At 58.0% G+C, this 26,163-nt stretch overlaps 5 protein-coding genes across 5 annotated transcripts; 2 read left to right on the top strand and 3 right to left on the bottom strand.

Moving 5' to 3' along the window:
- Positions 1–3,354: 3,354 nt before the first annotated feature.
- PHACADRAFT_262938 (glycosyltransferase family 15 protein) lies at positions 3,355–5,082 on the bottom strand. The gene is made up of 8 exons (XM_007400100.1): positions 5,029–5,082; positions 4,508–4,975; positions 4,398–4,450; positions 4,209–4,345; positions 4,062–4,154; positions 3,902–4,002; positions 3,667–3,838; positions 3,355–3,611 (listed from the first exon to the last, which is right to left on the bottom strand). Exons 1-8 carry the CDS (start codon positions 5,071–5,073, stop codon positions 3,565–3,567), a joined length of 1,116 nt encoding a protein of 371 aa, XP_007400162.1. The 5' UTR covers positions 5,074–5,082; the 3' UTR covers positions 3,355–3,564.
- A 2,895-nt stretch (positions 5,083–7,977) lies between these two features.
- PHACADRAFT_128641 (uncharacterized protein) lies at positions 7,978–14,774 on the top strand. Its single transcript, XM_007400099.1, has 15 exons — positions 7,978–7,990; positions 8,046–8,305; positions 8,357–8,701; positions 8,753–9,051; positions 9,108–9,422; positions 9,474–10,560; positions 10,612–12,052; positions 12,104–12,168; positions 12,219–12,494; positions 12,548–12,692; positions 12,744–12,819; positions 12,870–13,246; positions 13,303–13,426; positions 13,482–13,613; positions 13,671–14,774. The coding sequence occupies exons 2-15, from the start codon at positions 8,084–8,086 to the stop codon at positions 13,960–13,962; spliced, it is 5,196 nt and encodes a 1,731-aa protein (XP_007400161.1). The 5' UTR covers positions 7,978–7,990; positions 8,046–8,083; the 3' UTR covers positions 13,963–14,774.
- Positions 14,775–14,825: 51 nt separating this feature from the next.
- On the bottom strand, positions 14,826–17,294 carry PHACADRAFT_212900 (uncharacterized protein). The gene is made up of 4 exons (XM_007400098.1): positions 16,673–17,294; positions 16,147–16,538; positions 15,744–16,055; positions 14,826–15,659 (listed from the first exon to the last, which is right to left on the bottom strand). Exons 1-4 carry the CDS (start codon positions 16,820–16,822, stop codon positions 14,906–14,908), a joined length of 1,608 nt encoding a protein of 535 aa, XP_007400160.1. The 5' UTR covers positions 16,823–17,294; the 3' UTR covers positions 14,826–14,905.
- Positions 17,295–20,617: 3,323 nt separating this feature from the next.
- On the top strand, positions 20,618–22,094 carry PHACADRAFT_262931 (uncharacterized protein; the record flags this gene model as incomplete). The annotated part of the gene is made up of 1 exon (XM_007400097.1): positions 20,618–22,094. A coding segment is annotated over one exon (744 nt), but the record flags the coding sequence as incomplete, so codon positions are not given.
- Positions 22,095–22,580: 486 nt separating this feature from the next.
- PHACADRAFT_262930 (uncharacterized protein) lies at positions 22,581–24,315 on the bottom strand (the record flags this gene model as incomplete). The annotated part of the gene is made up of 1 exon (XM_007400096.1): positions 22,581–24,315. A coding segment is annotated over exon 1 (1,160 nt), but the record flags the coding sequence as incomplete, so codon positions are not given.
- Positions 24,316–26,163: the final 1,848 nt, after the last annotated feature.

The following is a 26,163-nucleotide window of genomic DNA, read 5'->3' as shown; positions in this document are numbered from 1 at the left end:
GGTGCGGGTGCATTCATTTGCGCTCACGGTGGGTTTTGCGCCTGCTGCTGCCTTGGTTGAAACTGTCCCTGTCGTTGGGACTGAGGGTTTCTTCGGCGATACTGTTGCTGATTCAGGTCAATGCGCGCGACCCGTTGCTTGTAGAGTGCATATGTGGCGGGGAGTTCTTCCGATGAATTGTACAGAAGCCAAATGATGTCGGCCTGGAGCACTTTTTCTAGAAGCGACTTGAGTTCCTGGAAGTGTGCTTCAAAGTTGTGAATATTTGCCTGGAAGGTGCACAACTCGAACTTCGAGAAGAACTCTTGCGCCGATAGCGCTCCCATCTGCATTGCTTGCAAACGGTCGTAGGCTTCGGCCTGCTCGTCGATTAGGAAATGTCTATCCAGATCCGTCCATAGTTCTGCCGTGGTCTGGATCACCGTGTCTTCATCGGTGTCGTATTTTTTCATGTATGTGGCGACGTATTCGCCAGCATGACCTCCTTTTATGTAGGACAAGATCATTAAGACCCTGTCGAATCGCTCAGGCAGTCGCTTCCTTTGCGTTACTACATAGAGCTTCATCTGTGTCTTCCAAGCGATATACTTGGACTTCGTGCCATCGAAGGCATCGGGCTTCATCGCGCTACCATTTATGAGCACGGCATTGTCTTGGTTCTCGGCCATTGCGCCGGGATCAGATGGAGACGAAGGTGGAGTGGGAGAACATCAAGAGGGTGGATTTGATGCTTCAGAATCCTCTACGGCTTCTTTTACAGGGTCTGGTGGTCTTTCTGGTGGTACTTCGGATTCTCCGAGGGCAATTGATCAGAGATGTTCGGTGACTGAATCGAGGGTGTCGCGTCTTCCTCTGGGTTCTGAGGTAGATGCTGTGGGTTCGGGATTTGCGAGGGACTCGGAAGGTTCTCTGGTGTTTACCCTTGTTACTAGTTCTCCGCGTAATTCCTCTTCACACCGTGGGCAACGAGTACTATTGTGTGGAGAGTGTGGGCACGGCTGCTGTACACAGTATCGTACAGGATCTCCGCATTTGTAGATGGTTCTCTCTCCTAATACTCGATGCTGATATCCTCTACAATCACAGGAGAGCATTGTCATATGCTATCGGGTCCATGAAGCTTATCTTGCAGCAACTCTGGGACCAATCGTGTTGGAACGACCAGATCAGAGGTAGAGTTTGCCAAGATAGGGAATTGGTCGGTGTATATACGGAATTTCGAATTTTTATAGTTCTACGATATAGTTCAAAGCCTCAAGAGAGCAATTATGTCTCTCTCGGTCCGACACCCGGGGTAGGGATCGCCGATACGAAGCTTTGTCTCTTTTCCGACACCCAGCCTCAGCCGGTTGCCACGTCGTACTCAGGATAACCATGTGCACTGCGCAACACGTTTAGCGCCAGCTATGGTAGGCCGGGGCACGAATCCAATACAGACACGACCTGGTCGAGCTCCAACGGAGCAAGGGATTACCAGGGTTCGGATGAGGAAGTGGTTATGTGCAAGTGCACGAAAAAGGGTTCCCGGGGTCTTGATGTGGTAGAGTCGATAGGGTTAGGATTGGGGTGAGATTTCGGTTGGGTGAAATGAGATGGGATCGTCATGTGGAGATGGGTGATGGTTGGTGTGAGAGTGACGAGGATCGTCGTAGGGCAGTTGGTGGAGACTCGAGCTAATGTCAGCAACTAACAATCCAACTGGACTGAGCTACGACAACGCTGAGGAGACAGATGAGAGGAATGTGAGTGAGGAAAGACCAGCTCAAGTCTGGCTTGTTATTGAGCAGTATGAGCTCCTTATATACATGTCAGACTGAATATCTAGAATATCCTACAAATATACGGAGGTGTATAGAAAGTGAACGAATACCATGGAATCCGGGAGAACCGTTCGGAATGCGTAATATTCATGACAGTCCGCAAATATAGGGCTGTCCCAGAGTGTGCATATATCAGTAAAGCGACTTGACTTACATGCCCATGGCATATATGGGTGCATTGTTGGGCCCAAAAAGTTAAAACAGTTGCGCGTGGGATCCCTGGTGGTGACCTCACATTGTATGCGGCGTATTGGCTGGAATGCATGCTGCCAAAGAGCGGTCCGAGTTATAGTTCGTACCAATCCGGAGCTCACTCTGCAAAATAATTTGTGCTGTACTGAGTTCAGTGGGCCTGCTTCAACTTGCGACTGGAGGCGTTAAGTGGGCCAGACGATGTGGGAAAGGAGGTTTGCATGGAGCGGCATATCGCCATCATACTACCTCGCTGCATGTGCAGAAGTCTTCAACGAAGCCGCGATCCTCGCAGACCGGCTGCTGCTGTGATCAGTCAGCCATAAGCGATGAAAGGGTGCTGAGCTGAGAATCAACCCACCTGAGGCTTTATTTACATAAATAAAATGCGGCAAAAACTCTTCGAAATAGCCCGACTTCATCTCCCTAGGCGAGGGCGGTGCTGCCTATACTCGCTGTCGTGGTCCGTCGGTCTAACGAGTGGTGGGGCACCGGTTGACACGTCTCACCTTTCGCTATGGTTCCAAGGTGTTCCATTTGCCACCTATCTTACTTGCATTTCTTGTCTACTGTACATTATATAATGTGTCCTTGACATGCTAGGCTGGGGAGAAGACGAGAATGAGACGCGCCAGAGGCAGAAGGGTGAACGCGTCGAACACGTGAGCGCGTACGCGCGCGATGGGAAGGTCACCTTAAGGTCACACCGAGGGGATAAAGTGCCGCCTCCTTACTACGGCAATACCACCCACTGCCAGCTATCCTCCGAAATCGCAGATAACAACCCCCGTCGACATTGATTCTGGCGCCTGCCAGCCTTCTGAGTCACTTCTGCTGTGTTATATCCGGACTACAGTACCGAGGGGACGTCTACTAAGACTGCCGGGGCCCGAAACCTTGAGGCAGAGAAGCGCAGGTGGCGCGGCACCCGCACCGTGTACTTCCTAGGTAGCCCAGATGCTTTGCCTCCTGACCTGCACCGCCCCACGGCGAAGAAACGTCCGTGACTGGCCATTGCAGGCCTGTCAGGCCAGAACGGGCTTCCAAGCTGGAAGGGGTTCATCGACGCAGAGATACGGCCTGCGGACCAATCGCCGACAGTGTGCAGAGGCCTGTAATTGAACTGTATAATGAGTCGTTCTGCAGTGTTAGAGGATAACTTTCTAAACCTTGCTGCACGACTGCGAGTGTCATCATTGTCAGCGAACACACCTGGAGCCTAGAGACAGAACTATCATTGGTATCCACGTTTCCCAGGGCCGCAGTCCGCGGTTCTCGTTTTTCTCACCATGTGTTCAACCTCTTCATAACGTGCGGTAAGCAATAAAAAAGCGGAGAGCATGCTATGATAAATCTGCTAGATAAAGAGTTCGTGACTACAATGAAGGGTACATTAGTTGCTGCAAGCGGATCCGGATAGATAACTTAATAGTACAGTCTAGTACGGGTTATTGTTATCATACTCAAGAACCAATTATCGACGTCCTGCAACAACCAGCCGATAGATAATCCGAATGTGAGGCCTGCCAGTGCAAGTGGAAAGAGATCTTGTTTACTGTATGCGTTCCCACTGGGGCATGCAAGAATAGATACTGTAATCTACGCGTGGCAATGTTACGGCGCTGCATCTAGCTGGAAGACTGGAACCACGCACCGAAGTTATTCGCGGGGTTGCACGAGCAATTCTTTCCGCTCCAAAGGCCGGCGACCTTCGGACAATGTGTGTTGGGGTTGTGCTCATACCCGATCTGCTCAAAGAAATAGATTTGGTCTTTGCGCGCAAAGAGCGCCGCAGCGATGCTGTGCACCGGGGCGTCCCCCCACCGCTAACGCGAGAGATGACCGTTAGCCGACGCCCGAGTGCCCTAAAACGCGAAACGTGCACGCACCTCATAATAGAAGCCACCAGTGGAGTCGAGGTACTCGAAGTATTTCGTGTACGCTTCTCCGCGCCAGAGGTCCATGTTTGCGATCTCGAAGTTGCTCCAGACTGGCAACCACAATCAGTGCCCCGCATGATACGCGTGAGAAGAGATGACGATGACGTACAGTGACACATATTATACGAGTTTCCGCCGTCATCCGATAAGTACCCCATCGCGTTGTCCTTTGCGACGTATTGCGGGTTCTCGGCGATGAACTCTGCGAGACATCGCACGTTAGCCTAGGCGTCGTAGTGATAGCAGGATAACGCACTCTTGACGGTGTCCCAAAGCGTGGGGATCGTAGAGTGGAACTCATAGGTTGAGATGGTGAAGCCATACAGTTTGTCGTTGTTCTCCATGAAGAGGAATGGGTCTTCGTCGATATCGCAGTGGAAATGTACGTCTGGCCTGTAAAGTCGATAAATATCACGCTCGAACGCTCAGTAGAGGGGCGGCGCACTCGACACGCCAGTACCACTTGTACTTCTGGACGATGGGATGCTTGTAGAAGAACTGCAAGGGAGTCAATGGGGGAGAGGGGGAGGGGGATTCAGGTAGAAGTAGACTTACTCCGGAGTTGAAGCGACACATATTGCGATACGAAACACTGCCTCCGTAGATGGTATTTTCTTGGACCATCTTCTGCCGAGCTTGGCTCGCTTTCTCCTCGTCAATCCAGTCAGGCTGGTGCCAGTGGTCATGGGGAATCAAGCCAAACTCGACGGATCCAGACACAACATTGGACACGCGTGTCTTGAAGTCGTCCGAGAACGGCTGCTCGTTGAGGAACACCCAGGGGTAGTGATGTTTGTGGTTGAAGCGGTCCTCGAGCTCGCGCACGCTTCTGACAGCAGTGTCAGTCTCGCTGTTTCGTGCTAGCATTAAGAGCGTTGCGTTTGCTCTGGGTTCTAATATATCGACATCCAGGTCCGGTTCATCGAGAGATCCATTGAATGATAACTTAGAGGAAATGTTCGAGAGGGATGTTGCTCGGCCATAGCTTTCATGGGTGAAGCTGAGTATTGAATGCAGTCCCAGCTGTGATGGACGTCATGAATGGTGTCAATTGAATAGGGGCTAGTGATACTCACGACCACCACGAGGACGAGAATCGCGTATCGAGTGGTAGTATTCATCTCGGGGACGTGAAGGACGGTGGTAGCTATGTCCAGCCTTGCCAGCAACGCAGCGAAGCGCAGTTATCCAAGGTTTGTTCAGTAGATGAGACACCACTCAGACCCCACTCCCTGAAACAGCGCCTTATTGCACGTGGTTCAAGAGTACACGCGAAAAGATCTGAGAACGACAGCGGTTATCCTCTTATCGAATCCGTTGTCCGGAACTTGTGTGCCCGGTGTGTGCATCGCCCAGCCTATGTCTTCGACATCAATGGTTTTCGCAGAGTGAGGGCAAATTGATGGCTCAATGAAAAGTCGGATGTTAGGAACAAGGCGCAGGCACGACTAGGCACGATCGCAACCGATGAAATCGACCTCTTCCAGGCGCCCCTGACTCGGAGCAAGATAAGATAAGATCTCAGGCAAAGGACATCTATTAGCATCTATTGCGCGACGTTAACGTTTTTGTATAGAATCTTGAATACAGCTGAAGGCAATGAGTCAAATTTAATTATAATCAGCGCATACTTCAAGATTTTGCGTTATGCAGAGGTCTACGAGAGCGGGGAGAGGTATTAAATGCCAAACGGCGTCACGCCTAGTAAGAGCTGCCAGGAAATGAATGTTGAATCCCAGCCTGAGTCAGGCTAAGCCTTCGAAGAGTATATCCGCAAGCATGTTTTGTTTTGTTCTGAAGTGCGTAAAAGAAAAAGTTGAGCCCTGTCTTTGTGACGAGCAATTTGGAAGGACTCCCGATGCCACCAGCTTCAAAGTTGAAGGATGGAAGCGTCTGGGCTACTGCAGACCAAGACGAGCTGAGTATTTTCTTTCGTGTTACTTAGTATACACGTTTACGCCAATCTGGCTACATTGCTTTTTTCATATGTATGGCCGGCCAAACTTGAATAACTCACCAGACACCCACGTCTGAGAATCCCACATGCCTTTGCGATTACTGACACAATCCCCATCCGTACTGGCCAAATAGGGCTCTGATTGGCTATCCTGTAGCAATTCCCACTTACCTGGTACGAATCTTCCGCCTTCACAACTTAAAGCCAAGTGCATTCAGCAGCTCACAGACAGAAGTGACTTCGAAGCAGAGCTAAAATATTGCATTGTAGTACAAGTAGCTCATATAGTAAGCCAAGGGTACTTTTGCGGGTGTAAATGAGACGGGCTTAGATGTGCAATACAAGAGACGATGCGAGACGAAAGTCGGTTTTCGGGGTCTGGGGTAAGCCGCCTGCGCTTGAATGGAGGTCCCCCTTGGAATGAGGGATGATATGCCGGTGTTGAAGAACATCTCTAACCATTCGACTTGATATTTGCTAGTAAAGGCTCGGTGAATATTGTCCCGAGATAGCTGCCAGTGTAACCGGTGCACTGAACGGCCCGAGACGAGCTGAGGTCAGAGCGCCTTCGAGTTGATATTTCACAGCGCGCGAGTCGTGTCCTCCACGTCGTGACTTCGTGACTTTGCTTGGTAGTAGCCGTGAAAATTCTTGTAGAGGAATTCAAGCACACGAGAGAGTGAGGGGAATAGGATGGTTAATTGCACGAGGCGTACGACGCGTATATATACATGATGAATACAAAGGAGGCGTGTGCCACTGCGTCGCAGACAAAAGGAGGGTGGCGCCAAAGCACACACCTCTCGTTTGTCGGGTGCGCCAAACGCGAAACTACGACGAAAATTACCTGAAGCTTCGGCACTGCTGAGTCTCATGCCAGCGTGCTGCGCTTTTTATTTGCTATACGTGTCTTTTCAGCCCCTGCCTTTATTTGCTCTATACGTCTTGGCGGGCTGGCTCAACAAGAACATGAACTGATCAAAAATTATTTCGTTGAACTCGCTAACTGTGGTTTTCCGAAGAACCACAAACGACTTAAGATTGATCATGCCATCAGCATCCATCAATAAGACTCCTCAGGGGTCGGCGAGAATTGAATCGTTTGTTCCGCTAGGAGGCATGAGAAGGAACTCGACACCTATCGGATACGCTCATGCACTAGATACGAAACGTAGTCAAGTTATAACTATGTCAAATCTCGACTTAAAAGGGTACGCATCTTTGGTGAGAGAGAAGCAGGACGACCCACTTGCTACTTCACGAGTAACAGTCATTAAGGCGTCATAACAGTATTAACGTGGGATGAGACCGGGTGAAAAAGGGTTAGTGAATAGTCACAACTTGTTACACTCTTAGGTTCTTGCTCTGTGGGCGGATGCACGATACCGCTGTTATTTGTTATCCTGTGCATATTTACCAAAATCTTAACGTTACTGTGCTTGCCGCGCTCCTGTCTCTCAGGACGAATGGAGATAACGGAGGGGCAGACTGCGAAACTAGTCACATGTGCGCTGTTGAGCCTTGACAGCGGGTAATGCCAGCAGCTCGATAGTATATGTCTACTGACTTGGGATGAGACTGGTTAGTGATAGAACAGTTTTTGTGAGCACTGTGCCTTAGATTACTGTGATAAAACGCGCGCATCTGATAACCAATGCCACTAGTCGATCGAAAATTAACCAACGTCGCGTTCGCATTCGTGTTCGCGTCGCGCCTCAAAGCGCCCGTCTTGCGTCTGGTTAGGGTTTGCGCTGGCCGAGCTAGCCGAAGTATAATGCGGTGTACTGCGCGCCCTGCCATCCTGCAATTTCATGTTGTCGACATCATGAGTTCGCTAGCTTTTCTAGTAACTGAGCTTCAGGTGCGTGGATTCTTGCTAGAACTTCGCCTGTAACTCACCCTGCCCAGTCTTTAGCCAGTGAGACGAGACGGAAGCACCCTGATGTCCGAGAGGTGTCTGTCCTCTGTATACCGCGTGTCTGGAGGTGTCCTGATAGCGTATGGTTGCATATAGGCAGCAGAGAAGTCGTTGGCTATCTTAAGGTCGTCGCCGGAGCAGGCAACGGTGAACTTGGCTTCCGGTGCGTGGCACATTGCATTCTCGCTGACAGGTGTCCAACCTCGTATGTCCCCCAGATGGACCACAGTCTGAAGACCTCCTCCGACCAGTATTTATGGGCTGCGAGACAAAGAATGCGAAAGTCGTCGCCATCTCACTCGGCTCGCTGCAGCGGCTCATTGCGCTCAAAGCCGTCCCACAATCTGCTGTGCCCGTCATTGTGAAGACTATGACAGACTGCATAAACCAGGGTGTCGACATCCAGCTGCGGATCTTGCAAACGTTGCTCTCTCTGATTACCAATTTCCCTAACGTGCATGGAGACTTGCTTGGAGAGGTGCGCTACCTCATTCATTCTGATGGGTATGCATCGCTAAACTGTGCACAGGCCCTGCTATTATGTTTCAAGCTGCAAGAGTCGCGAATCGCGGTGGTGTCATCCACTGCTGCTGCTACGCTTCGGCAACTTGTTATGTTCGTCGTTGATAAGGTTGTCGACGAAGACCGCAGAGACATTCTCGAACCCGGCGACCTACAAGAGGTTGCGCTTCCCGACGGGACAACAAAACCGTTAGGTCCTTCTGCCAGGGATGCATTCGCTGTGTTTGAAGATCTCTGTTTGCTTGCCAACTCTGAGCGGCCGAAATTCTTGAGACTCGAATCCTTGCGCAAGACATTCGCGCTCGAGCTGATTGAAAGTGTGCTTACGAACTATCATGACCTTTTCCGCAAGGTAAGCACATCCCTATCACGAACGACACTGTGAAGCTCATGGATTAAACAGCATGATGAGCTTCTCATGTTACTCCGACATCACCTATGCCCACTCTTGCTCAAAGCCCTGTCTGACCGTCCAAGCTTCCCTCTAACCCTGCGGGCCACGCGTGTCGTCTTCCTACTCCTAAAACAATTCTTGCTCGAACTCAAGACCGAAGCTGAAGTCTTCCTCATGCTGCTAATCAAAATCGTCAGTCCCGAGTCATCGGAGGGCATGACGCCTTCGCAGTCAACAGAGAGCTTCCACCCCACTCATGGCGGTCGCCCACAGTGGATGCGCGTGCTTTCTATGGAAATCATGCGAGGGTACGCCAGCGCTCCATTATATCACTCGTCCGCGCAGACTGACGGATGTTCAATAGTTTGTGCAGCGATGCGGAACTCATGCGCAACGTCTGGGTGCGCTATGACGCCGAAGAGTCTGGCTCCAAAGTCTTCACAGCGCTGGTCACTGCGCTCAAGCGTCTGGTCACCGAAAAGCCTGCGCTACTCGGAGTTGGCACCCAGATGCTTGGTATCGGAGGGCCTCCACCGGAAGGCGGGTCGGGGTATTTGGACGTTGGTGGTGTTGCTGGGCTAGTCGCAAATGCGGCTAGCGCAACTGTGTCTGGCGTAGCCAGTATGATGAGCTCAGATGCCAGTCTGAGTGTACAGGGGTCGGCAATGAAGCTGCAGTGGTAAGTGGGCTTTGTAAATCCCGCAGTGCTGCTGATAACACTTTAAAATAGCATCGACCAACTTGACAAGGCCGATTCACCACCAATACCGGAGCCATACGTTTATCTGATTGGCGTGCAGTGCCTCGTATCTCTCTCTGAAGGCTTCGCTTCGTTTGTAGGGCCCTTGTACAATTCTTTGATGGTTCAGCGACCCCGCGCAGCTGGAGAGCCTGTCGTTCGTGCACCTCCGGCTTTGGACCTAGCCGTACTTCCACAGGAAGAGCCCTCTGCTATGCAGCTGCGGGCTGTGCACGACATGGTCGAGAACGGCTGGCCCGCATTCCTTGCAGCCCTATCCTTCATCATCTCGACCAATCTGTCGGACGAGCTCTTCGTCGACGTCCTCGCCAGCTTCCAGGCAATGACAAACGTTTCCGGCATGCTTGGCCTATCAACACCTCGGGACGCCTTCTTTACGAGCCTAGCGAAGCTTGCTATCCCCGCCCGTGTCGTCTCCAGCCTCGAGAACTACATCGAACCATCGACGCCACGCACTGCCGGGGCAATCACAGACAACCTTGGGCTGACCGCACCCCCGCAGCCACCGGGACTGTCCGAGCGCAATCTCGCCTGTCTGAAAGCGTACATCGCTTCGGCGCTCTTTCTCGCAGGCTCGCTTGGCGAAAGCTGGTTCGACATCCTCGAAACGCTCCAGAACGCGGACTATGTGCTGACGAGCAAGGGTGCGAAGCCGCCGAGCAAGCGCAACTCGCTAGCTCCTGCGCCGCCCATCGGGCGGTCGGTGTCGGGACCCACACGTTCGAGCACAGGCAGCCCTGCACCCCAGTCGGCGTCGCTGGCCCAATCGCAGAGCCGGCACCCGCTCCTCGCCGACCTCGACGCAGAGAGCGTGCTTGCCGCTATGCAGCGCCTGTTTGATGCCTCGAAGAATATGGACGATGTCGCATTCCACCATTTTGTAGAGGCCCTGTGCAGGCTCAGTGCCGCCATGGTTGGTATGCAGTCGGAAGAGCTCGAGGGCCTGGGGGCATTGTCTGCGTCTGGCGAAGAAGTCGCTACGAGCCCCAGTCTGATGCTGCCCGGGGAGTCGGCGAACCGGAGGCGTATCAGTGGTATACATTTGCCCCGTACTTTGGTGCGTATGTTGCGCATATATGCAAGGTTTGTGCTGACTTTTTGACACCAGCGTTCCGGGGACTTTGGCATCAACAAACTCGGCGGGGTAGCCAAGTTAAACATACATCGCCTCATCTACCGTGACCCCAAAGTGGCATGGGACATTGTGACGTCTCACCTATTGGCTGTCGTCAAACACTCGCCGGCTCCACAGACCATCAGGCTGCAGGCGGCACACATCCTTGATGACATCCTCATTGTCGTACCTCGCAATTTATCAACGACTGGTGACCTACAGCCGAAAGTCCAGCGGCGAGTGCTCGATGTCCTTGCGCAACAAGTTATCACCGACGGTGGTGCGCTCGGAAACTCCACCACCGTTGAGGTCAAGCGCATGGGTCTTGAAACACTACACCAGATCTTGCAGGCGTCTGGCCATACGCTCGTCGTCGGCTGGGAGACGATCTTCGAGATTCTTGGTAGTGTCTGTAAACCTGCGGCACCAGCTCCTACAGTCCCTGCAGATATTGGCTCTGGTGCTGCGCCGCGCAGACCGCCACCGCTAGGCTATGCAAGCGAGAGGAGCTATTCGGCCTTGGTCAAGATCGCCTTCCAGTCGTTAACATTGGTGTGCGATTCGCTCTCGGGGCTTTCTCCTGAGCACTTGCGTCTGTGCATCACCACGCTTGGTCAGTTTGGGAGACAAGCAGACACGAACATCGCGCTGACCGCTGCCGAGAGTCTGCTCTGGGGCGTATCGGACTCTATTCAGGCCAAGCGGAAGGACGCGGAGAACGAGCCCGAGTACAGCGCGCTGTGGATGTTCCTGCTCCTCGAGATCCTCGGCCTCTGTACGGACGCCCGCCCCGAGGTGCGCGTCGGCGCGATCCAGACGCTCTTCCGCACCCTGCAGCTGTACGGCGCGACGCTGAGCCTGGCGACTTGGGACGAGTGTATCTGGAAGGTGACCTTTCCGCTCCTGGACGCCATCACCCAGTCCATCCGGCAGGCAGCGAGTACAACCCCAGCCGCCGACGGCGTTGGCACGGTTGGCGTGGATCAACAGTGGGACGAGTCCAAGGTGCTCGCGCTGCAGTCCGTCGGGTCAATCCTTCATGACTTCCTTACCGTCAAGATCATGCACCTCGAGTCGTTCGAGAAGGCGTGGGCCGTGTTTGTCCAGCACATCGAGGACTCGTGGCTGAACGATAACCGCGCGATCAGTGCCCCTGCGCTACGCTGTCTGGACAAGGCTGTGAAGGCACTTGCGTCCGCCAGTGGAGATCTTCGCGCGCGCGCGTCCGATGCGCTGGAGGTCGTCTGGCAGGCTTGTGACAGAATGGGAGAGGCAGTTGTCAGGAAGGACTCGGAGCTTTTGGCCAAGCCGTTCACTCAGGAGAGCCTCATGACATTTGTCGAGGTCATTCGCAGCACCAGGAACGCATATAAGGAGTTTGAGAAGAAGGAATGGACACTGGAGCGAATAACCCGGCTCGTTGTTGTGCTGAAAGGTACGGAGACCATGAACGTTCAGCGATAAGGAATGCTTAGCGGGTCTACAGGTGTCTTGACTTACTCCAACTCTCCCGATTTCCGGCCGGATGTCGAAGCCATGAGCACTGTTCAAGTGCGTTTGTTTACTTTTCTTTACGACTATTGCTGAGACACACGGTACAGAACGTCGTTATGGAAGCCATCGATGAGATTGAACTCTCAACTCCAGGGGTTCCTTCCCTGATTATAAGGGATCTCTCCGAATACATTACGCTTCCCTTCCTCGCTTCCTTCGATGTACAAGAATCTACCACCAGCTCGAAGTCCGGCCGGCCGCAGAAGCGCGTCACCTACATTGCGTTGTCAAAGAAGACGATGCCGCAAGTCGTCAAGCTCTTCTTACAGTTTAGAGAGGATGCGGCCATCTACAACGATGGCACTGTGGAAACGATTCTCTCGGTATGTTAGTCAGATATCCAAAATTCTTACGATATTGATTTGATTGGTGATAGGCATACTCGATACCTATCAAGCTCAAATACGAATGTCCGCAATCATCAAAATATGGAAAGGATCTGCCCCTGTGGAAAAGTGCTACCACGCACCTTCTACAGGTCGTTAAGGAGTGTGGGCCTCAGCTGCAGCGATTAGGAGACGGTGGGTTTTGGCGACTGTATAATATGCAGATAGCTCACGGCGCGTGCTCAGAGGTTGAAACGAACAGAGTAGAAGGCATCTGGCGACAGATTGTCGAGTCGTTCCGCGGAGGTATCCTAGCGGACTGGTACGTAGCAATTTACTCGTAGACAGCGCTTGACTCACGTAAAGAAATAGTACGCCTGCAGAACACTTCCCGCTGGACGTACAAGAGGCAGAAGAAACCTTCGACCTTTCTCTCATCGCCGCACTCGAGATAGACGTAGTACCATACCTCGGCGACCTCCGCGTCCCCGACTACATCCTTCAGCAACTGGCGACCGTGCTTCAGCGTGGCAGCCGCATCCGGGACGACCACGATTACCGGCCGCCGTCGCCCGCTTCACCCGGCCGCAATCCCAACAGGGCCTCAGACGAGTTTGAGAAGGTCGACAAGTTCGGCGACGTGCCCATGATCGAAGGGACGACGGAGCCCGGGCGGTATGTCCCGCGCGAACGCTTCTCGTACTGGTGCTTCGACCTGCTTTTCGTCATTTGCTCTGACGCTGCCCATGGTCAGTCTGCGCTGCACCAGACAATAATTGAAGCATCGCTGAGCCAGTATCTGTAGATCGCCTCGGAGCTCGCAGACGAGTCGCCAGCCTCGCGCTGCCGTCTGTTCTCGAACGGTGTCGCTTCACACTTGTGAGCTATGTCGCCGATGAAGCCTTGAGGGGAAACCTGCCCTTCCCGAGGTTCGTATCCGCTGCACTTCGTCAAATCGCGCGCTAACTCTGAGTTACCTGGCAGAGCCCGGGAAGAGGAACTACTGTACGTGCTCCGTGGACTGCTACGACTACGTTTATGGCCTGGGACGTTGTGGGCTGCGCTGTCAGAGGCTCCATCAAGATACAGCAGTGAACAACCTGGTGTGTATACCGTGTTTGTACTTTGTAGGAAGCCGGCTGACAGCCTTATAGCCATCGACACATCCTTGAGTCCCTCGGCCCTTGTTGCAGACGCCGTGAAGCGTTCAACGAAGGCACATCTCTTCCATTTCTTTGACGTCTTCTGTGAGATTGTCGCGATCCCCCGGAAGCCTCCATCCGTCTGGGTCATGACAGAGCACACAGAAGATGCATCTTCAGATGCAGCAAGATCGCCCCTTCTGAGCTGGAACTCGATCACATCAGGCGAGGCGCAGCAGGGCAAGGCGGTGGAGCTGGACGCAAGGACCCTCGCAAAGCAATGTCTAAAGGAGCTTCGTTCTGAAATGGGAATTGGACAGTAGTACATGGGTCGTTATTGTCTTACAAGGGATACCAATATTTGGATTATCGCCACATGCTTCGCAGTACTTCCTCCAAAGCTCCCTCTCTCACCCAGCCGCGTTCCCTTCTATCGTAGCCGGCGGCGGCGGCGGCGCGCCCTGGTCCACGCGTTCCTGCATGAGCGCGAGCAGCTGCGTCTTGTTGAACATCTGCGCCGTCTGCAGCGCCGTGGGCGTGCCCGCATTCGGGTCGGCGCCGGCGTCGATGAGCGCGTGCGCGATCTCGTCGAAGCCCTTGAACACGACGCCGGCGAGCGGCGTCTGGCCGCGGTCGTTCGTGCGGTTGACGTCTGCGCCGCGCGCGACGAGCCCGCGCGCGAGCTCCGCGTGCCCGTTGTACGCCGCGAGCATCAGCAGCGTGTTCCCTGTGCCACATATGTGCCGTTCGGGCACGCACGCGCGGTGTCAGCGCACACGGTAAAGGAGGTGCATGTGGGCGCACGTATGCGTGGGCCGGCGCACCTTCGTCGTTCGTCAGGTTCGTGGGCAGACCCGCCGCGATGGCTTCCAGCAGCACCGGGTCGCCGTGCCGCGCGGCGTTGAACATGCGGTGCGCGAACTGGATGGCCTCGGGCGTGAGCCCAGGTGCTGCTGCGTCGGCGGCGGCGGTGGCGGTGGCGCCCCTGTTCTGCTCCGGTGGTGACACTGCGTCCGTCTGGGATGGAAACGCTTCAGGGGCGTGGCCGAAAACTCGCACACACAGCGATCGCAGGGCTGCGCACCATTGACTTTTTCGACGACGCAACCAACAACACAACGGGCGCGGTGGTGGTTCACAATCAGGTTCGATCAACAGAGGGGGTGATCAAAAAAAAAGAGTTGGTATGATACAAGCATCAAGATGCGGGTCCGAGACGATCACGTGCTCGCTACTCATCCGCTTCCGCGAACGTTCCGCCGGGCCTCACGCCCCGCGCTTCCGCTTCCGCGTGGGCGTGCCTGCGAGCCACGCCTCGGCCGCCTGATCCGCGTCGTTGTCGGCATCGTCGTCCACGTCGGTGTCGGCGCGCACCGTCCACTCCGCGTCGTCCGCGCCGCCCTCGACCGCCCGTGCGCCCGCGAGAACGAGCGCCGGGAGCGGCCGCCCCTCTGCCTGTGCCTGTGCCTGCGACGCGCGGGGCTTCACAGGCGTCGCGGCGACGAGCGTCGTGCCGTGCCGGGAACCCGCCGCTCCTCCCGCCGCCCCTGCTGTTCCTCCGCCACCTGCCCCTGCCCCTGCCCCTGCCCCTGCCCCTGCTCTTGCCCTTGCTGCCCCTGCCCCTGCTGTTCCTTCGCCGCGGAGACGGCGCCGGCGGCGCTGCTCCTGCTCCGCTTCCCGTGGTGCGGACTTTCGGCCCCGGAACCCCGTCGCCATGCTCACCTCGCGCACGAGCACGCGCGGCCCGGTGCTGAGCGAGCGTGCGCGCGCGCGGACGCGCTCCTCTGCCGCGAGCGTCGCGGAGAGCGAGGGCGTCGCCGCGCGCTGTTGTTGTTGTTGTTGTTGTTGTTGTGTCGCGCCCGCACGTCTGGGCTCGGGAGGTGGCGAGGCGAGATCGTCGTCTTCACCTTCACCGTCACCGTCATCGTCGTTGTCATCGTCGTCATCGTCGTCAAAGGGAGAGCTCCGGAAGACCTTGCTGCGGAGGAGCGCACAGTGCTCGGGGAGGCTCTCTCCAAACCTGGGGAAGGCGTCAGACTTTTCGCTTATTCGAGCAAAAACAAAAAAAAAACACAACGGTGTGTAGTTGAGAGGAAAAACTCACAGCGGCTCGACGACGCCCGTGCAGAACGCCTGCGTCCAGTCGCGCAGCGCGGAGGCGGCGCTGTCGCTGCCGTCGAGCGTGGCCACGAGCTGCCACATCGCGAGCTTGTCCATGTGCGCCTCGAGCCGCGCGCTGAGCTCCTCCTCGGCGTCGGTGCCGCTGCCGCCGCGCGGGGAACGCTGGCGCGTCGTGCGCCGCGATTTCGGCTGCGGTGCGGCGGGTGGTGTGGCTCTGTTTTTGTCTTTGTCTTTGTCTGCGGGCGGAGGCGGAAGGGTGAGCAAGAGCATGTGCACGAGGATTTGCATCATCGCTCTGGCTCGAGGGAAAGAAAAGAAAGAAAGTTTGCGGTCAGAGACACGGCACCAACCCGTAGCCAAAAAAAAAAAAAAACAGGCCCACTCACTCGCGCCGCTCCATGCGCTCGAGGACGCCCCTTCGCCAGCGCGCGCCCGCATCCTCCCCTTGGTCCTCTCCCCCCTCTCCCCTGTCTTCGCCTTCGCCTCCGTCCTGCTCGTCGCCTCGGTCATGCCGCAGCGCGACGTACATCACCTCGTCCTCCGCCGCGCACCCTGGCCCCTCCTCCTCCTCCTCCTCCTCGCCGCTGCCATCGTCGACGAGGACGCGTGCGACGCGCGTGCGGTACTTGAGCGCGACGTTCCGCGGGGTGTGCAGGAGCGCGCGGAGGGCAGTGTGCAGGAGCAGCAGCAGCGGCGGCGTCGCCTGTGTCGCCTGTGTCGGCTGCGGCTGCGGGGGTGCGGCGAGTGCGCGCGTGAGGCGGTCGAGGGGCATGATGGACTGTGGCAGAGCCGCAAAAGGTCAGCGTTCGCGTCGAAGACGTTGGCTGGTAGACGAAGGAAAAGAAAGAAAGAAAGAAAAAAAAAAAACGCGTCCGGTACGCGTTTCGCGTGCTGAAACGGACAGATACACACCTCGGGGAGCCACAGAAACTGGTAGTACGTCCGCGCGACGCGTTCTGCGGCCGTGGTCTGCCCGGTGGCGGCGGGGAACTCGCGGGAGAGGGAGCGTTCCTGGACGGCCGTCCACGGGACGGGGCACGCGTTGCTCAGCGTGTACAGCATTCTTTTTGGTTTTCAAGGCAGGGCTAGAGAGCAGGAGTGGGTCGGCGGTCTTGCTGTCGCGGTGAGCGTTTGGCACGCGTCGTAGCCCTGAAACCTGCGACGCGTCGAACGCGATACAACGGGCAGCAACAAAGGAGGGGGGGGAGGGCGAGCGTGACGCGCGTTTATGCGACTCTAGACGAGTATCCCAGAGAGCACTGATGCGACGCGAACACGCGCAGAACCTCGGAGACGGTCGTGGTCTCGGACCAAGTTGGAGCGTTCCGGGCGCTAAACGCGCGTTGGTTCCGATAGCCGCCGGCGCCACCAAGCCCGGGTCTCGCTGTGTGTGTGCGTGTTTTTTTTTTTTTCGGGTTTGGGCGACGCGTCGACGCGACGCGGGCGGCTCGAGGGCGACGGGGCACTAAGCCGTTTGTGCGCTGCTCCGCTGGATGCGGGAGACGCGGTCGGCTGGCAGTCGCGTGACTCAGCGTGGGTGACTCATCTGGGCCGTGGGGGGGGGAGGGGGGGCGCGCGTGCGTCTCGCTTGCCCTTGGTCCAAGTTGTCAACGCAACATGGTAGCGAGGCATGAGCTGAGGGGGGGGGGAAGGGTTGATAATCGGGTTTTGGATGGCATTTCATTGTCGTTTCATTAACGTTTCATTTACGGCAAATTGAGGGCTAGCGAATGTGGACACGGTCAGCGGCGGATGGATGGGAGTGTACAAGGTTTCCAGGTCGGCTTGCGAGCTGGGATGCCCATGGGTCTGTGTTTCCATGGGAGCTCGTTTGCCGATGCGCGCGTCCGCAGCGTTCCTGGCGATGAGGCCCGTCGAGTCGACCGACGATGCCGAGCGAATCGCACTGGACATTATTCTCCGCCAGCGCACGGAGCGGCACTTGCGGGAGCCATCGAAGGAGGGCTCCCACGCGAAGCCCTGCTCGGGCGCCTTGCGCTGAACCCTGGGCAGTCTTCCGCGGCGGCATTTCTGCGTCGGCGCGCACTGTCTTATTGTCTTGACCACCTTGTGCATCAAATGAGTTGCAAACCGGACGCGACTCTGGGCTGGCCCATTTCCCTCCGACAAGGGTCGTGGGGATCGGACGCGGACGCGCGCAGCAGCTACCGCGCCGTTGGGCACGCGAACCTTGGCCAGTTGTGCTCTGCAGTCGCTGGAAAAGGCCACTGCTCGGCCGAGATCGCCCTCGCACCGCTGCTCCCTCTTTTCACGTGGGCCGCAGAGATGTGAATCAAGCGTCGCGGGCATTACGGCTGCCGTTGCATCTGCGAGTGCGTCCAGTGCGGCGATCCTCCGTCTGACCCCGTTACCGATGAGCGAGGCGGGCGAGGTCTTCCAATCGTTGGATCAACGGGCACCGTCAAAGACCCCGTGGCCCTCTCCGCGGCGTAGTACTCGGTCTGAGAGAGACGCGAGCTTCCCCGCGTCGCCGATTTCAATGCTCCGTGCCTGCTCCTTGATGACCTGTCTCGCGTTTCCATAACTTCCAGCTCATGCCTGGAAGTGCTAGTGAGCACTTGAGACTTGCGCGCGCGCGCTGCAAGTATGCCATGGTGGCCGCTGGCACAATCTGTGATCTCCCCCACAGCCGCAGCCGCAGCCGCAACAAACGATCGTCAATCCTCGCCAGGAACTACTGACACGTCATTCTTGCATCCAGGTCCTCGCCGCACGGCAATGCCATCGCAATTAACAGCGGGCATATCGCCGGGGGCCCCTGCCAGCCCGCAATCAACGCCTGGTCTCGATGGTAACCCCCTGACGACAGGATACTCACCGACGCCCACCGTCGCGCCCACCTCTCGCTCTATGGGCGTCTTCCGCCTTAATCTGGTCTAGCACGCCCTCTGGCAACCAGAAACAAAGTTTGTCCAGTGACCAGGGCACGTATAGAGGGGCTTCCCTCCGGCGACCTCTGCCAGGGATCCTTTTTTTTCCCGGCCATGTCCTCCTCCTCCCTCAAGTATATCAACATCCGCTCCCCGGCCCTCCTACATCTCCCTCAAATACGTCCCCTCCTCCTCCGCCGCCTCCTCCTCCTCCTTCGTGCCCCGGCCCTTTCGTTCCTTTTCCATTTCGTTCCGCGTCTCCCCTCCTTTTGCCAATCCTTAACGCACCCTCACGCGTGTGCACGACCTCACCCTCGCTTGCCTTGCCTCGCCGACCCGCCCGCCCGCCCGACCGACGACGACAACAACGACGACAACGACGACGACCCGCCCTCGCCCCTACCGCCACCAGCACCCCACCCAATGTTCTGAGCCGCGCCCTGCATCACCACCTGTCCTCACCCGGCGCGCACCACCACGCCATACATGACGCATTCGCCCACCTCTCCAGCCTCCTCTGCCTCCTCTCGTTCGCACTCCCCCAGCAGCAGCAGCAGCAGCAGCAGCAGCCGCCACCGCAGCCCGCTCGCGCCCCCTGAGGCACCGCCCTCCGACACCCTCGCCCAGCACCACCCTCCTGTCTCTGCGCTCGCCGCGCTCGTGTTCCACTCCCCCACGACCCCCACCGCCCCGCCCGGCTCCTGGGCACACCTTGACGCCTCTTCCTCCTCCTCCGACGCACGAGCACCGTCTCGCGCACGCAGCATCCCGATGGAACGCGGCGATGGCGGCGGCAGTGGCGGCGGCGGCGGCGGCGGCGACGGAGGAGACAGAGGAGACAGAGACAGGATCGGCAAGGGCAAGGGCCGCGCGCGCCGCGCCTCCACGCCCCCCTCTGCGTCCTCCTCCCAGGGCGGCAACCTGGCCGACACCGAGGCCGACGCGGGCGCGGGCCCTGCTGCGGCCCCCAGCGAGCCCGCGCTGCGCGAGGAGGAGGGGGACACGCAGGAGCGGCAGCAGCAGGAGCAGCAGGAGCCGCACCAAGAGCAGCAGCAGCAGCAGCCGAAGAAGAAGAAACGCACACGCACGCTCACGACGCCGCACCAGGCCGCGGTGCTCCACGCTTTGCTCGCGCAGGTGCGCCCTGTTTTTACAGCCGGGTTTGGTGTGCTGGAGCCGCGAAAACGCTGACTTTTGTCTCTCTTGTGCCGTTTTTTTTTTTTTGCTGCAGTCGCGCTTCCCGACGACCGCCATGCGCGAAGAGGTCGGGCGCTCCATCGGGCTAAGTGCGCGCAAGGTGCAGGTGAGCAGTGCTCTCTCTCCCCCTGTGGCCGACGCCACGACCACGTCGATTTCTGACTGCCGATTGTCCTCCCTGCGCCCCTCTCAAAAAAAAAAAAAAAAACACGACAGATCTGGTTCCAGGCAAGTAAGCTTTCCCCCATATGACATCACCACAAACTTGGCGTCCTGACGGGCCTCTTTTTTCTGACGCGCCGCTCTCGCCTCCCCCTGCACCTTTTTTTGTTGCTGCAGAACCAGCGCCAGAAGGCACGCCGCCCAAAGGGCCCGCACGTCCCGCCCCTCACGCGCCCCCCGCAGTACGGGCCCTACCCGAGCATCCCCTCCGGCTCGTCCCTCCGCGAGCCCAGCCCGCGCGCGGGGCCCAGCAGCGAGCGCCACCAGCAGCACCAGCAGCAGCCCGCCGGCGCAGGCCCCGACGCGTACGCCTCCGCCACGCCACAGCAGCTCTCGGGCCCGGGCATCCCCGGCGGCAGTCCGCCTGCGCCTGTGCCTATGCCTCTCCCGCCGCTGTCCGTGCCGCCACGTCCCCTCTCGCCGCGCGCCGCGCTGCGCCTCACGCCCTACGCGCGCCCTCCAGCAGCACAGGCCGCGGCGGCAGCAACGAGCCCGCTCCTCCCGCGCGCCCCGCCCGACTTCCTCCCCACGCACCGCCACCGCCACAGCTTCCCCGCGCCGCCACCGCCCTACACATGGGGCACCGCCGTTGCCCCGGGGAACAACAGCAGCAGCATTGTGCCGCGGCCGCACACGGCACACGACACGAGCGGTGGCGCTGCCGCCCCGCGCCGCCGCCGCGGGAGTGGCACCTCCCCGCCGCCACTGCCCCCGCCGCGCAGCCTGTCCCCGCGCACCCCGCCGCTCCCGCGCAGCCTGTCCCCGCGCAGCCTGCGCACGCTCGCGCGCCCGGGCTCCCCGCCGGTCCGGGACCCTGTCGCGTTCGCGGACAGCGCGACGCTACTGCAGCAGCAACAGCGGCAGTTGTTGCGCCTGCCGCCTCTACGCCTCGCGCGCCCGCGGAGCCGCACGTTCGGCGGCGCCGACGCGGCAGACCCGCGCGAACCGCGCCCTGCGCTCGCGCTGCCGCCGCTTGCGGGGCCTGGCTCGCCCCTCGCCGCGGCGCCGGGACAACGCCTCCCGCCGCCGTTCACGCTCCAGCCGCGCCCGCAGTGGGACGAACCGACGTTCTCGCCGTTCGCGCGTCGCGCCGCGGCGGCGCCGGCGCCGTACGAGTACGAGCCGCTCGTGCTGCCGCCGTTCCCCCCACCCCCGCCTCTGCCTCTGCTGCCCCTGCGCCCGCCGCCGCCGCCGCCGCCGCCATCGCTGCTGCACGGCCGCGCGCCCTTCGCCTCTGTACCGCCGTTCCCCCCGCCGCCGCCACCGCCACCACACCGCCATCGCAGCGGCGGCGGCGGCGGCGACGACGGCGATGAAGAAGAGTCACACGACCACGGTGGTGCCGCACGTTAAAGCGTTGCGCGCGCCACCGACGACCCACCCACTCACTCGCGCGTGCGTGCGCACACACGGACTCATACCACTCGGCGAGAAAGAAGAAGAGAAAAATCGCCGGCGCAAGCCGCGCACGCGCACATCACGCTTCACGCCCCCGGCAGCATGCTCCCCCGCGCCTCCGTTTTTTTTTTTTCTGTTTGTTGTACCACACGATCTTGGTGTACACTGGCATACCTTTTTTTTTTTGGTTTCTTTTCTTGGCTTTGCTTTCTCCCTCTCTCTTTGTCTCTGTTCTCTGTCTCTCTGTCTCTCTCCTTTTAATCCGCAACGCCACTAAGGCGGCCGCCGGCGCACGCAAACACACGTCTTTCCCCACCTGTGTACCGCTATGCTACCTCGACGACGCTCCCTGCCACGTTTTTCCTTGACGCCATACGCCCTCGCCCCCGCCACTGCTATCTTATTACACTCATTATTACAATCTCCCGGGCCCCGATATAATTATTTTTTTCCCATTTCTTGCTGTCGCCGCAACCTCATTCCCGTCTTTCTTTCTATTTTTATTTTTTTTGCACTTCGCTACGCTACCACCCTGTCGCCGTCTCGCAGCCTCACACACTCTCACTCTCCTTCGCTCTCTCTCTATATATATAATGTGTCTCTAGTACTTCCTGCGCCGTGTCCCCCCTACCCCTACACGTTACCTTACTACACTACCCTACTACTAGCATCTAGCAGATAGCATAGCCCCCGATGTCAATCGTTTCCGCACTGTTTTAATAGGAACCCGCACTCCCGCATCTTTCGCACACTACTAGAGCCACGCCTTGCGGCGCAGCAGAGAGAGAGAGGGCCGTCTGGCGAAACAGCACGCGAACTCTGTGTGTGTGTGCACGCGCAAAAATTTTCAAATCCGGCTAACCGCGTACTGCTCGCGACGATGCCACACGCACACACACACACACGAGCTTTACAAAAAGGCGTATTGCATATAACTGGGAGCAAAGGGAACCGCACAAAGAGGCTTAGCTTCATCTCGCCCGCTTCAGCCGTGCCCGTAGAGCTTCTTCCCTCGTCCGCAACGTGCCCTCGACGCCACCGGCCGCGTCCTGCCCTTCTCCCCCCTCCTCCTCCTCCTTCTCCTCCTGCCTTTCCCCCTCCCTCTCCCCCAACCCCCCATCCTCCTCCTCCTCCTCCTCCTCTTCCGCCGCCGCCGCTTCCGCCACCGAGCAGGAGGAGTCAGGGCCCTTCCCGAGCAGCCCGAGCCACGTCTCAGACCCTGCTGGCGCGCGGAGCAGACGCCCCCGCAGCGCCGCCTCGCGCATCTCAGCGTCTCGCCGCGCAGACGCCGCCGTGCGCACGGACGCGTCCAGAGCAGGCTGGGCCAGCTGCTGCCCGCCGTCGCCATGGCGCTCGCGGGCTTCGTGATGATGATGATGATGATGATGATGATGATGATGATGGGGGTGGGCGTGCTGCTGGCGATGCCGATGCCGATGGGGCTCGTGTGTGGGTGCCGCGAGGGGCTGCTGATGCTTCGTCCGCGCGGGCCCTCCTTCACCAGCACGAGGGCTGCGGCTGCCGGTCGTCGTCGTCGAGGGAGGCGGCGATTCGGCGGCGGTTGTTGTTGTCGCCGCCGCCGGTGCCATTAGTAATAGGGCTGAGGGTGTCAGGGCTGAGGGTGTGCTGTTGTTGTTGTTGTTGCCGCTGCTGCTGCTTCGTGCGTGGGTGTCCGCGTCGATCGGCGTGCCGCTTCCGGGGCGTGTACACAGAGGAGGGGGAGATGGCGCGTTGTGCACATCCTCCGTTCCCTCCTCCGCGTCCAGCTGACCTGGTGACGCGGCCCTCAGCCGCGCCAGCCGTGCCCGCGTGCGGGCCAGGACCTCGCTCGTACGTGCGTTCTCCTCTGGCGGACTTGTCCCGCCGATGCTGGGCGTCACAGCCAGCAGCGCAGGCGTGCCGGTGGCTGTCCTGTCGATGGGCTTGCCGCCGGCCACAGGCTCTGAGGCCAGAGGCGACATGTGGTCGTTAGGCGCTCGCCTCGAAGCGTCTGCACCGCGACGAGCAGCACCACGGATAGACAGCTCGACAGGCTGGTCGACGCTGTGGGCGTCGAGAGGAGAATGTTGTTGGCCGTCGGTCGGACGCTTGGACGCGCCCGTAGCCGCTCCAGCCAGGTACGTGTTCAGCGACTTCCACCTCTCGCGGTCGACCCGCGGACGCCGATCCCTATCCGCCGCCGGCGGCCGCGCCTCCTTCGTCTGCCCTGCCGCGGCCTGCGAACCGTCCGTGCCGCCCTGCGTCTCGAGCCCACCTGGACCAACAAGCCCAGCGCCCGCTGATGGCCCCGTGCTCTTGTTTTCTGCGACACCCGATTGGCCGCCGGCAGCTGTTGCACCGCGGGTGATGTCCTCGCCAGCCGCTGCTCCGCCACGATCAGAGCCGCGGTCGGTTTGGCGGTGCGTGTAGGTCCCTGCTGCTTCCATTCCTCGCGCGACGTCGACGGCGCGGCCTTTTCCTTTTATGTCCAGGCTGCCCCATCCCTCCCCGGACGCGTGCGCTTCTGCGCGCGAGCGTGACCGCCGCCCAGGAGACGACTCTGGCGACCCACCACGCCGTTCTCGAGACCGACGCGAGTCCCTGCGTTTTCTGCCAGTCGACCTCGATCTTGATCTGGCTCTTCTGCTGGCGCCTGAGGGGCCTTCAGCGGCACGCGAGCCTGGGGTACACTCCCGCCTGCGTGGCGAAGCCGCCCGTGTATAGCGTCGTGTCTCTTCCTGAGGTCGAGTGCGCGAAAGATCCGGCGACGGAGAACGGCTCGGCGGAGGTGAAGCATTTTCGCTTGCAAACCTGCGACTTCGCTCCCAGCGTCGGGGCGGCGATAGATCTTCTGGCGTATCGTACTGCGTACGAAATCAAAAGAGCGACATGTGCAATATTTCAGGCAACCTCACCTGCGCGACAGAGTCATAAACCGACAGGTCCCGAAACGGAGAGCGCAAGTAAGAGTACAGTTCTGCAGCATACATCAGCGGGAACTGTGGTTTAAGGGTAGACTGGCGTACCATGGGCGAAATGCTCTGCATTCGTTCTGTGCCCTTCATTATCCATGTCCAGGAACTCGGCGATGAGCTTGATTGCAGGCTCGGAGCGGATATCTAGTTGTTTCATAATTGAGATGGTAAATGTCGTAAGGAACTGGTTTGCCAGTCAGCGCGTGCAAATGGCCTGGCATGAGGGCTGCGTACCTCGACGTCGAGGGAATCCCATACGCGAAGTTCTCGTCGGATGAATATAGTCGCGCGACTTATGAGGTCGGAATTTGCAGCAAACTGCTGAGGGGTAGGAAGCGGTCGATAGCGAGTGTACGAATTTGACGCGACGTGCTGAGCTTGCTGTTAGAGGCCAGAAGCCGGCACTGGCGCCAGGGATGGAACCGACCTTCACGTATAGATTGTGCCTGTAGACCCATCGTCGCTTCTCTACTGCCCTCTCTAACTCGTCCGCAGCCTCCCTTTCTCGCTCTCTTTCCCGCCTCGCATTCCTGCCCCATTCTATCTCTCTTCTCGCCCGCCTGCGCTGGGTGGCCTGTGCCCGGCTAAGTGGTAAGCCTGTGTCCGGCTGAGGCGACGTGCGGAGCGGAGTAAGATAGTGCTTTTGGTAGTCATACTTGGAGCGAACGTTGTGTATGAGATATTCTCCGATTTGGCGAGCACATAGAGGACACTTGCGCGATTGTTCTGTAGTAGAGCCAATCATCATTGGAACACAGAACGAAAGCGAAAGAGATACTGACACGGACCCGTCCAAATAAGAATGCAATCGAAGCAGAATTCATGCGAGCAGGTAGGTAATACTGTACGGTCGGAAAGAGGTTGTAGACAGATGGTGCAGTGTTCTTCGTCGATATCAGCTTCGTCGAAGTCACCGTTATCTGCAGGCGGCTCTGCAGGTTTGTAGACTTCGGCATCATCAGTTTTAGGAGATGGCCCGAGCTTGATCCTCTTCGTTGGAGGGCTTTGTGATCTCATGGCGTGTACATCTGCAGCTCAGGCTCAATCGTCCTGGCCTCGCGAAGTGAGCAGCATACAACCTGACTGTACTGCGGGAATTACATACCCACGATATCCTATGCTTCGTGCAAGAAAGACAATCTAAGTAGATGAGGATTTGTTTGCTCAAGACGAAAGTGTTAATGGCGAGGGTGCTGTCGACGTCGCGGTCTGAACTCCGCGGGATGTAGGTCGCTTACGGCATGCAAAAGCGAGAGCGGGACCATTAGACGCCAGGCGAGATGCGACCCCGGAGACCCCAGACCGTGTGAGCTGTTATCGACAGCCAGCAATCAATCTATCTATCTAATATAATAAAACACCTCGGGCGTCAAATCCCCGAGACAAAGAGGCACTCTCATTGGCCAGTGATCCCCTCTCACGAGGCGCCTCTCACAGGGGCGCTGCACGCCCAGCCAACCGAAGGTTGGCGGCGGGCGGCGCGTTCCTCTCATTTCTCATTCGATTTCTCTTAATTCTCTTCCTTGTCGTCGTCACCGTCATCGTCATTAATATTGTCTCCTGCTACCGTCCTTAGAAAGGCTCGACACGCAGTGATTGTCCATGTCAACCATAAACTTTGTTGTCTCTTTCATCCATCTTCTAGGCTCTGCGGTGCAGGAGAATGGAACACGTTTCTTGAATCATAAACGGCCACCTAGCATGGCTTTAGAGTTTTCAGGAGAAGCCAAATTTCTCGCAC

The sequence above is a fragment of the Phanerochaete carnosa genome, assembly GCF_000300595.1.
Source record: "Phanerochaete carnosa HHB-10118-sp unplaced genomic scaffold PHACAscaffold_10, whole genome shotgun sequence".
Taxonomy (NCBI): domain Eukaryota; kingdom Fungi; phylum Basidiomycota; class Agaricomycetes; order Polyporales; family Phanerochaetaceae; genus Phanerochaete; species Phanerochaete carnosa.
Note: the sequence above shows the minus strand (reverse complement) of the source record. Positions and strands in the feature narration are given on the sequence as shown.